The sequence below is a fragment of the Saccopteryx bilineata genome, chromosome 7 (genome assembly GCF_036850765.1).
Source record: "Saccopteryx bilineata isolate mSacBil1 chromosome 7, mSacBil1_pri_phased_curated, whole genome shotgun sequence".
Classification (NCBI taxonomy): domain Eukaryota; kingdom Metazoa; phylum Chordata; class Mammalia; order Chiroptera; family Emballonuridae; genus Saccopteryx; species Saccopteryx bilineata.
Window position 1 is genome coordinate 25788524 of NC_089496.1, and position 12152 is coordinate 25800675.

Genomic DNA, 12152 nt, shown 5'->3' on the forward strand with positions numbered 1-12152 from the left:
GAGTCAGACATGGCCAGTGAGCTAATAGCTTTTGGAGTAACAACTAATTTTCATACACATTCAGTCCTATTTTCTGATATGTAGGATTCTGTTGAGTGATCCAGTTAGAAGGTTAGACACATTCTACTCTGTAGAATCCTGTCACCTCTGCTTTAAGTACACCTTAAAGCAATAAGGTCTTGTGTTGTTTCTTTTCAGTATCACTTGTTGGCTTTGAAACAAGGAGTCTTAAATTTAAACATCCTTCTGTTTGTTTTTCTCAATCAAATAACACAGAAACAATGTGAAGGTGACTGAACTAAATATATATATCTTGATAGTGAATATTAGAGTCCAGGATGCACTTGGGCTTTAGACTTTTTGCATTGTATTAACATTATGAGGGGTCTCTGATTGTTATTTGAGTAACTATCTATATTTTTGCAAAGCAATTATAATATAAACAAAAATGGTAGCACTATTGTAAGAATATTTAAAGAATCAAGACCCTGTTGGTGAAACGGGAAGTATTTACCAAGGTAAACATTCCTTTCATCTTTGAGGTTCTTCCTGGTCAAGACAAAACAAAACATGGTAGGTGCCGAGAACATTGTGTAATGAGTGTCGGCTCTGGACACAGGTAGGGATTTGGCAGCCAACCTATATTATAATGTCAGATTAGTTATGTAGATTTTTGTTTCAAAGGCATTAAGCATCATAGTTGATGAAATACAGCATTCACAAACAAGAGTATGAGGTGAGTGTAGGTATCTTGGGAAATGCTGTTCATCTCATATTAGCCTAAAATAGCTTTCCCTCCCACTCCTTTGAAACAGACATGATTACATGGATTATCTTATTTCATTTCACAACTTTATGGGGTAGGGATTATTATCCTAATGGCTATTTTGTAAATAAAGAAACTGAAACTTAGAGTGATTTTACAATTTGGCAAGAACTACATTGCTAGAGAATTTAGGAGGTCTTCAAATTAGATTACCGTTGGAATCATACCATTTGGGAATACAGGTTAGATAGATGGGAAGATAGATCTAAATACAGAAAGCACGTATGTCTGTGCTTACTTGGAACTATCTCTGTAAATAGTTAGATGTGGCATTATTAGGTCAAAGGCATTTACATTTAAATCTTGATAGTTATTCTCAAACTTTGTCCCTCTGCTTTTCTAAGAGTATTATTTTCCCTATATTTTCACAAACACTGGAATTTACAAGGTTTTTTTTGTTTGTTTGTTTTTGTTTTTTTTAGTATCCTTATGGGTGAATAACTGGTATTTTCTTGTTCTAAACTTACATTTGCTTAATTTTTAATGAGGTTAACATCTTTACATCATTTTACTGAACATCAGTATGACTTCGTTGAATTCTCACTTAATTTTATTTTCACTACATATATATATGCAGTTGTTTTAGTTGTTAGAACTTTTTATATATTATGGATATTTATGTTGATATTTACCAATATTTTCTTCTAATATTTGACTCATAACTTTGTAATGTTATATTTTGTTGTCTAGAAGTTTTTATCATTGATTTTTTTTTTCTTTTTGTATTTTTCTGAAGCTGGAAACGGGGAGAGACAGGCAGACAGACTCCCCACATGCGCCCGACCGGGATCCACCCGGCACGCCCACCAGGGGCAACGCTCTGCCCCTCCGGGTCTCTGCCGCGACCAGAGCCACTCTAGCGCCTGGGGCAGAGGCCAAGGAGCCATCCCCAGCGCCCGGGCCATCTTTGCTCCAATGGAGCCTTGGCTGCGGGAGGGGAAGAGAGAGACAGAGAGGAAGGAGGGGGGGGGTGGGTGGAGAAGCAAATGGGCGCTTCTCCTATGTGCCCTGGCCGGGAATCGAACCCGAGTCCCCCGCACGCCAGGCCGACGCTCTACCGCTGAACCAACCGGCCAGGGCCAACATTGATTTTTTTAATTGCACAATATTTCATTGATATAAGTGTACTTAAAGAAGTTAATTGAAGTAGTGCATTAATTTTCATTAATTTTCTTTAGAAGATTTTCCAAATTTTAAAAGATGAAACATGACTCCTTCTAAAAAGAGTCTGAGAATTCTATCAGTCTTGTTTTGCTGAATAATAGGCTATCTCAGAATCTCAGTGACTTAGAACAAACGTGCATTCTCGCGCTCCCCAGTGAGCAGGCTGGCTGCCAGTCCATTGATCTACGCAGGACTCCAGGCTTTCTTTCAAGCTCAGGTCTCCTCCATTTGTCTTCATTCTGGGACCCGGGCTGAAACCACTGTTGTTGAACGGGCTTTTATTCATTCATGGATCACAGGAGCTCAGGAGTTGATGTGGGAGCACAGGATGCATCTTCAGGCTTCTGCTGACAACTTGTGCACTGTTCCTTCGTCCACATTCCACTGACCAAAGCAAGGCATTTCACCGTCCCAAATTCTACAGGGCAGGGATGTACATCCCCTCTGCGGTGGAAGGCACTGTGAAGTGCCATGGCAAAGACTGGATATGCCATTCTAATACATGCAGGAGGTGATCCAATCTCTGCTGGAATAATTAGCTTCATATAGGAGCGGGCAAAAGTAGGTTTACAGTTGTGAGTATGTGAAACAGTTTATTCTGTATTATTTATTAATTATGGTATTATTTATTTGTATTACAACTGTCAACCTACTTTTGTCTACCCCTGTGCATTATTTTTGACATGGCTTATGTGCCCTGCTCAATTGTAAGCTTTTATTTATTTTTTTTGTAAGCTTTTAAAAAGCACATCAAAATCAAACATTCAATTCCAGCCTTCCCTAACCCCCTCAAATAGCAGAAATTCAATCTGTTTTTGTCATGTGCATTTGAGAAGCAAATTGAACAGAAAACTAAGTGAATTGGTGAGTTCTTAAAACAACTGTAATGTTGAAATATCAATTTTTAAGCTTCCAAATTTAATGTTCAGGCTAAATAATCATCTACAGCACTAAATGGTCCTCAGTTGATTTAGTTTTATCCATAATAATTGCTCTACCTGCAGGGTGTTTTTCCTTAATTATATTTGTAATTATTTTGAGAATTAATCTACCACCTGGGCAAATCGCAACTACAGCTTTTTTTACATTTCATCGAGGTGTTGGAAGGATTAAACAAGGTTATGTAAGTGAAAAACATACTGCCACATACATATGAATGCTTAAAAAATGTTCCACCCCCAACTCCTTTCCGAAGTTTATGCTTTGTTTTTATTTAACAGTGTTTTCCATGGAACAGTTAGTTATTTGTTCACTAGAATTCTGGTATTATTTCTGCCTACGTTGTATTACAGGTACTTCCTACTTCTCCTAATGTACACTTAATTCCTTCTTTCAGAAGACCCATACCACTGAATACATGTGCACTTCCAAAGGATGACTATTTAGAAATGAAATACTGTATTCATGACAATGATTTAACTCAAGGAAATCTCAGGGTAAAATGTATTTAATCTTATATTAGTGCTGGTAAATGAGAATAGGTGTTCAAACACTTAATATTCAGTATTTTTAAGAAATTGCCTGCAGTTATTTGTAGGAAATAGTCAGTGTATTGGGCAGATTCAATAAAAATAAAAGAATGTTGCCTTTATATACAATTTATGGAATTACAATCTTTTGTAAAGCATCAGTTACAACAACATTTAATATTTTACATGAAATAAATATTCAAATATTTCCTCTAACAGGCTGTCTGAATTGAAGATGTGTTCCAAGACGGGGCATTGTGCCTTATCACCTCTCTGCTCTGGCTATGATTGTAACAAAGCAGATGTTACAGAAAAGTTAAGAAATCTGAGTTTTGTGATACATATTTTTACCTAATTTTATTAATTACTTAGTTTCAGTTGTCTGGAATTCATAAGTTAAATTAGGGCAAACTGACAGAATAATTTAGAAGCATGATGTCTTACAATGTTAAGGATTTTAATTCAGGAAAATGGTATGCTGTTACACTTATTCATGGCTTTTGTATCCTTTATAAAGAAGGATAATCTTATGTACATTTATAATCAGTAATTCTTAAATATTTTATAGTTTCTGATCTTTTGGTTATATTTCCTAAAACCATTGTTTTATGTGTGTGTGCTGTTTTATTTTTTTAAATTTTGTTACTTTCCTAAACTCTTATTAGTTCTAATAGTTTTTCTGTTAAATTTCTAGTATTCTTTAGGTTAATAATATCTTAGTCTGTAGATAATGAGTTCTGGCTTTTCTTTGTCAATTTTTATGGATTCTTTTCCTATGTCCCCTCATAATTTAGCAGATTATATGCAAGCTGAAGATGAAAAGTATTTTACATTATTTTGTTTTCTTTTTTTCTTCTTTTTCCATGTGAGAGGAGGGGAGATAGACTCCTGCATGCGCCCAGACCTGGATCTGCCTGGAAACATCCATCTCTGGGGCTGATGCTCTGCCCACCTGGGGTCATGCTGGCAACCAAATTATTTTTAGTGCCTGAGGTAGAGGCTCCGCAGAGTCATCCTCAGCACCCAGGGGCCAATGCGCTTGAACCAATCAAGCCATGGTTGCGGGAGGAGAAGAGAAAGAGAGAAAAGGGAAAGGGGGAGAGAAGGAGAAACAGATGGTCACTTCTTCTTTGTGCCGTGACCAGGAATCAAACCCGGGACATCTACACATGGGGCTGATGCTCTACCACTGAGCCAGCTGGTCAGGGCCACATTATTTCTTTTCTGCAGAATGAAATGATGATGTGATCCTCTGATTGCTAGATGCCCCCAAAATTCTTCAAAGTACCATTTTTCTAATATGTAGTCAGACAGTTTTTTGTTTGTTTTATTTGATTTTAGCATACCCTAAAATGAATTTTGTAAACCAGTCTGATTGAGGAAGGACATTTGAAAACAGTGTTTTAGGATCCTGAAGAAAGTCAGGAAGATGTTAATTTACTTGAAATAATTCTCCCATACTTACATTTTTAAACTATATCTATACACCAACATATATACATATTCACTTACTATGCAGTATCAAAACTGAGCTATATTTCAAATGAATATCATTTAAATTCTTTTTCTGTGATCATGTACTCGGACCTGTAACCAGAAGTAGACGAATGGCAAATGTTAATGGATAAGTTCAGTTCCATGTGCTAGTAGTTTCCAGGACATGTATGTTCCAAATTGGTAAATGTTTTGTTTATGTCTTTAAGGTTTGTTCCCCTAGGCACGTTGCGTTGTAGTCCACTTAACTATTATGTTTCCCAAAAGATACAGAAAAAGATTTTTTTGTTTATTATTTTGAAATATACCTTCCACCTCTTCTACACTTAAATGTATGAATCCTTCTTTGTCCTTTAAGACTCAACTCAAATATTTTCCCCTCCATGAAATTCTTCCCTTTCTCATGGGAAGAGAGGAAAAAAAAAAAGAAAAAAGCTACTTGGTATATTCCTCTGTTGCATCAGTTATCACATTATATTTTAGTTGTTTATTTTGAATTTTGTGTTCCAACTAAGCTGTGAGCTACTTGAGACTGTTCCTTCTCCCATGGATAGCACAATGTCTGGCATAGAGTTGGTTCTGTAAATGTCTGATGAATGAATAAATGTGGATTAGTGATTATGTAAACATATAAGGAAAGTGAAAAATCAAAAGTACAGACTAAGAGAAAATCATAAATCTGACAATTTAAGAAAAATATTAGAAAGTTCTATACAAGAGGCATAAGAAGAAGCATATTTTATAAAAGATTAATAAAAAGGAGCAAAACCCGTCTAGGAATGTGCACTTAGATGTTGTAATTGTTTAGTATGGTAGAGAAATGTAGAGACCAAGCAAGTGGCACGAGGCTATGAATCACAATGAAAGTCAGAAAGAAAAACAATTCATTCTGGCACACATCCTATAAATGACATGATTTTGAGAAGCATATACCTTTTTGAACCATGCTACATCTGCTTCTCTGTACGCAGTACGTATTCCGGGTTTATAGGGTTACCATATATAGTGTCCAAGGGTTGCCGGCTTTCCAACAACGTGAATGGTCTAGCAGGGCCAGCTTTGTAGGCAATGGACTTGATTTCTTTCATCTCTGACCTTCTGCTCTGCTTTCTACTTTTATCATAGCTTTTTATATGTATATATACTTTTAAAAACACGTTTTCCTTGATTTAAGATTTTTGTGGACATTACAGAATTTTTTAAGGCTCAGTTTATATACTAAATTGTTCAATTAAAAATGTCAGTTTTTACTATGGGTATTAATTGGACTTGAACTGTAGGTTTTTTTTACTGAATATTATTCAGTGTTTTAAACAAAGGATTATATTTATATTTTTATTTACTTTTCAGATAAAACAAATATTTCATCAGAAATAAGGACAAATTTCCTATGACTATAAAGGTTCAGTGAGAATTTAATTGAAATCTTCATACAAGTAAAATGAGAGATGACAAGTGAGACCTTCACACAGCCCAGTACAGTATAGACTAGAAGTCAGTTTCAGTGATTCTATGATTATAATATAATTATAGTACTAACTGACACACTACGGCAGTGGTTCTCAAAGTGTGCACCAGGGCGCACTGGTGTGTCCTAGAAGATTTCCAGGTGCACCCTCTGGTATTCCAGAGAAATATGTGCCTGTTGGAGACCAAAAAACCAACAGGGTTTTTAGAGTTTAGATTTTTGGGGGGACAGAGGTGTGGGGAATTGGCTATAAGCTGACAGTCTGCCCAACTCCCCACCTCACTTGCCTGATAAGGTTGCAAAAGGCTGTTAAGCTGTGGTGCTGGATAGTTTACACTACCCCCCATGTTCCCTGGAAAGACTGGAGGCAAGTTTCTTCTATCCTTTGATTGGTGTCAAGTTAAGATGATATGTGTGGTGGGGAGTTTGGATTGATGATTAAACATAAGGAATTGTCTCTTGAAGCCTTTTGGATTTCTATAAAAGAAGAATATGTGGCAATATCTAAAAGAGCTTTGAACATTTTACTACAATTTTCAACATCCTTTTTATGTGAATTAGGATTTTCTACCCTCAACACAATTAAGTGTAAAAAGAGGAATTCTTCAATGTATTGATGAGGAAATGAGAGTTTGCCTTTCAAATATATGCCCAAACATTGAAGAAATCACTAGGACACATCAAGCTCATGTTTCTCAAACACAAGAATGAAAAAACTTAACACATTTGCACCAGGACCTGCCGAATTTACTAAATCTTACTAAGAATGTATCTATATATATAAAAAGATAACTTTTTTGTCATTTAAAACAATTTTTAACCCCTCTTTTTTACAAATTCTAAAAAGCATAACTCAAAAAATGTAACAAAGTTTTTAAGTTATCTACCTTTGGCTGCTTTGATTTTTTTGTAATTAAGAAAGCCTTTTCTTTTGGATTACCATCTTTTGTTGCTCTCTTCCCACAGGTTTTCAGCACGTACTCCAATGAGGACTATGACAGGAGAAATGATGAAGTTGACCCTGTGGCTGCCTCAGCCGAGTATGAACTTGAAAAACGTGTAGAAAAGCTGGAACTTTTCCCAGTGGAACTGGAGAAAGGTAAATGAGCTCTACCATGTTTATAATATTATATCACTATGTTAATAATACCAAAATGACTATTTTTTCTAAGTAGAGCTCTTTTTCCCCTAAGGAAAGGATCAAGTTTTAATTTTCATGGAGGAGTTGATTTATGACATTTCAAAAGTAGTTGATATAAATTCTATATAGTTGGCTTGAAAGACTCTCCCCACTCTTCCCCTCCCAACTGGAAGCCATTGACGTCAGCTGGATGGCTGTTGGCTAGGAGCACAGGGAGAGATGAGTGAGGCCTGGTGTAGCGTCGGACTCTGGCAAAGGGCAGAGGGGTGGGAGCCCACACGGAGCTGTGGGAGAGCTGGGGGCAGGCGGTGGGTGTTGTTGTGAGTGTTTCTGTTTGGTGGAGGAAGAGTGGCCGTGGTTAGAATCTTAATGTGGTAGACATAGAGAGAGCTGGGCTTTTAGAAAAGGACGAATTTTGGAATGAAGACAGTGGACTGTTCTTCATCTCTGAGGGGAAAGGGCTGAAGGAGAGCAGGGAGACTGGGAGAGAAGGGCTTCCTCCTGAATTCTGCCCTGGGTCCCCAGCCTGCCTGCTGCAGTAACTGGGGGCCCGCAGGAGCAGAAGCTGCTGTGCTTACAGTCATGTCAGATGGGACGCAGGGAGCGAGGCTCCGACCACTGAACAGGATATCACATCTCAGAGAGTTTCAGAATAAAAACAGAACAAATGACACTCTGAGTAACAACAACAACAAAAACACACACACACACACACACACAAAACAAAGAGATAAAAAACCAAATAAGGATATTCAGGTAAGGATATTAAAAAGTCATTCTTAATCAAATTTACAGTATCAAAATAACATTGATCTTTAAAAATAAAAAATGTCAGGTGAAGAGAAAAGGATGATTACTTTTGAGATCAAATTGGTGACATAGAAGTTCAAACATAATAAATGTCCCGAACTAATTCTCAGATGGCAGGGCAAAAATCCAAGAAAAATCATGAAGGAGATCTAACATACGAATTGTCTGACAAAGACTTAACTTGGGGAGGTGAATCCATAATACAGAGATGTGCTGTAGACTTGGGCACCTGGAGCCTGTATAATTATGTTATCCAGTGTAACCTCAAAAAGCTCAATGGAAAAAGATTATAGATAACAGAAGGGCAAATGGCAATAGAGGATAAGTGGCATACTAGACAAATAATAGAAAAAATTTTCCTGAGCTCAAAAAGCTCCTGTTGGCCCTGGCCGGTTGGCTCAGCGGTAGAGCGTCGGCCTGGCGTGTGGGGAACCCGGGTTCGATTCCCGGCCAGGGCACATAGGAGAAGCGCCCATTTGCTTCTCCACCGCCCCCCTTCCTCTCTGTCTCTCTCTTCCCCTCCTGCAGCGAGGCTCCATTGGAGCAGGGATGGCCCAGGCACTGGGGATGGCTCCTTGGCCTCTGCCCCAGGCGCTAGAGTGGCTCTGGTCACAGCAGAGCGATGCCCTGGAGGGGCAGAGCATCGCCCCCTGGTGGGCAGAGCATCGCCCCTGGTGGGCATGCCGGGTGGATCCCGGTCGGGCGCATGCGGGAGTCTGCCTGTCCCCATTTCCAGCTTCAGAAAAATACAAAAAAAAAAAAAAAAAGCTCCTGATACAACTGGTTGCAAGGACTTACTTTAAGCATAGGCTGGGGAAAATCCTAATCTTCAAACATAAAGTGAAAGTCTTACAGAATACAGGACAAAATCAAAGCAAACAAAGACACAAAGGTACTTGCAAAGGCAAAATTATTAGGCTATCATGAAACTTATTTGTAACACTGGAGGTAGGGAGATGTACATATATTTCACATACCACTGAGAAGAAAAAGATGGTGACGTAGGACTCCTACATTCATCCCAGATGTGAAGAAAAATATGATTGTATATAAGAATTTATTTATTTATTTATTTTTAATTATTATTTTTTTTTACAGAGACAGAGAGTGAGTCAGAGAGAGAGTTAGACAGGGACAGGCAGACAGGAATGGAGAGAGATGAGAAGCATCAATCATTAGTTTTTCATTGCGCATTGCAACACTTTACTTGTTCATTGATTGCTTTCTCATATGTGCCTTGACCATGGGCGGGCCTTCAGCAGACCGAGTAGCCCCTTGCTGGAGCCAGGGACCTTGGGTCCAAGCTGGTGAGCTTTTGCTCAAACCAGATGAGCCCGTGCTCAAGCTGGCGACCTCGGAGTCTTGAACCTGGGTCCTCTGCATCCCAGTTCGACGCTTTATCCACTGCGCCACCACCTGGTCAGGCTATATATAAGAATTTAAAGAACACATCACCCACATGACTTCCTAATGAGCAGAGAGGAAAAGAAATGACAAGCAAATTGTTGAAAACAGCAAAAATGTGGGAAAAGAGTTGAAAACTCTCTAAGTAGTATTAAGCATAAAATCACATGAAAAAAATATAAAGAATATCAGTCATTATATTAAGTATGATTGGCTAATCATTTCAATTTTAAAAAGCACTTACATTTTATCTTAAATAGAATGTAAGAATGATGCTTACATTTTTTTTAAAGATTTTATTTATTCATTATAGAGAGGGGAAGGGGGGAGGACCAGGAAGCATCAACTCCCATATGTGCCTTGACCAGGCAAGCCTAGGGTTTTGAACCGGCAACCTCAGCGTTTCCAGGTTGATGCTTTATCCACTGTGCCACCACAGGTCAGGCAACAGAGAGAGATGAGAAGCATCAATCATTAGTTTTTCGTTGCGACACTTTAGTTGTTCATTGACTGCTTTCTCGTATGTGCCTTGACCGTGGGCCTTCAGCAGACCGAGTAACCCCTTGCTCAAGCCAGCAACTTTGGGTCCAAGCTGGTGAGCTTTTGCTCAAACCAGTTGAGCCTGTGCTCAAGCTTGCGACCTCGGGGTCTCAAACCTGGGTCCTCTGCATCCCAGTCAGATGCTCTATCCACTGTGCCACCGCCTGGTCAGGCACATTTTTCATCTATTTAAAAATGTTAATATCTTTCTTAGCTCATGGCCTATACAGCTGGACTTGGCTGTGGGCCGTGGTATTGGTTATCACAGAAAAAATGGGAACAATATTCATGAATCCAAATATTTATCTATGATAGAAAAGGATATATAAATTATAGCATATCAATTCAATAAAATAATACTCAGCAGTAAAAGTGAGGAAGCCATAGTTCCAATATGTATGATTCTTTTTTTTTTTCCTGAAGTGAGAAATGGGAAGCAGAGAGACAGACTTCCACATGCTCCCGACCGGGATTCACCTGGCACGCCCACCAGGGGGCGATGCTTTGCCCATCAGGGGTGTTGCTCCTTTGTATCCAGAGTCATTCTAGCACCTGAGGTGGATGCTATGGAGCCATCCTCAGCGCCCAGGCCAACTTTTGATCCAATGGAGGCTTGGCTGTGGGAGGAGAAGAGAGAGATAGAGAGGAAGGAGAGGGAGAGGGGTGGAGAAGCAGATGGGCGCTTCTCCTGTGTGCCCTGGCCGGGAATCGAACCTGGGACTTCTGCACGCCAGACCAACAGTCTACCACTGAGCTAACTGGCCAGGGCCAATATGTATGATTCTTACAAACATAAAGTTGAAGGGGCAGGAAGGTAAAGCAAAACACAGAGGTCATTTAGTATGATTCCATTTGCTTAAATTTCAAAGCTAGGACAAAGTAAACAGTATATGTTTAGAGATACACAAATAGGTGGTTTTTAAAAGCAGTACTAAAAAATGGAGGGAATAATTAACACAATGTTTAGAATAATGGTTACTGAGAAAAGAGTTATGATATACAATATGAGTACAGACTGGGCTTCTGGGTATTAGTAATGTTCTGAGTCTTTGTTAGTACATGGTTGTTTTATTTTTTAAACATGTTTTCTAGATAAATGGCTTCATAAAACTTTTGTTTGTATGCTATGTATCATACTAAAAGTTAAACTGGAAAAGGTTAAACTGGAAGAGAGGCAAATAAAGTATAATTATTTTTAATTTTTTAAGGAACCTTATGATACTGTTTTCATAGTGGCTGCACCAATTTACATTTCCACCAACAGTGAGCAAGGGTTCCCTTTTCTCCACATCATAGCCAACCCTAGTTATTATCTTTTTGACGATAGCCACTCCTACAGGTATGAAGTTTTGGTTTACATTTCCCTTTTGATTAGTGATGTCGAACACCTTTTCATGTACCCATAGGCTATTCAAGTCTTTTCCGGTTCCATATATATTTTAGAATTGGATATTCTATTTCTGTGAAAAAATGCCATTGGAATTTTGATAAGTATTGCATTGAATCTATAGATTGCTTTGGGTAGTATTGACATTTTAACAATATTAATTCTTTGAATCCATGAGCATGGATTAGCTTTCCATTAATTTTTATCTTCAATTTTTTTATCAGTGTCTTATAGCTTCAGTTGGCAGATCTTTCACCTTCTGGTAAAATTTATTGCTAGGTATTTTATCTTTTTTATGTAATTGTAAATGAGATTGTTTTCTAATTTCTTTTTCTGATAGATTGTTGTTAGTGTATAGAAACCTAAATATATAATATCAACAGAGACTTTTACTTTTAAATTGAGGAAACACTAAAAATTTTCAATTAAAACCAGGAATAATATTTTGA

General features: G+C 38.1%; 1 protein-coding gene across 10 annotated transcripts in view; it reads left to right on the forward strand.

Moving 5' to 3' along the window:
* The window catches only part of PPP1R9A (protein phosphatase 1 regulatory subunit 9A), a 279968-nt gene that overhangs the window by 155289 nt on the left and 112527 nt on the right, over positions 1 to 12152 (forward strand). For all 10 annotated transcript variants that reach the window (XM_066238458.1, XM_066238457.1, XM_066238456.1 and 7 more), the window contains exon 3: positions 7388 to 7520. In XM_066238458.1, the coding sequence (XP_066094555.1) occupies positions 7388 to 7520 (133 nt within the window). The remainder of the gene's footprint in view (positions 1 to 7387; positions 7521 to 12152) is intronic.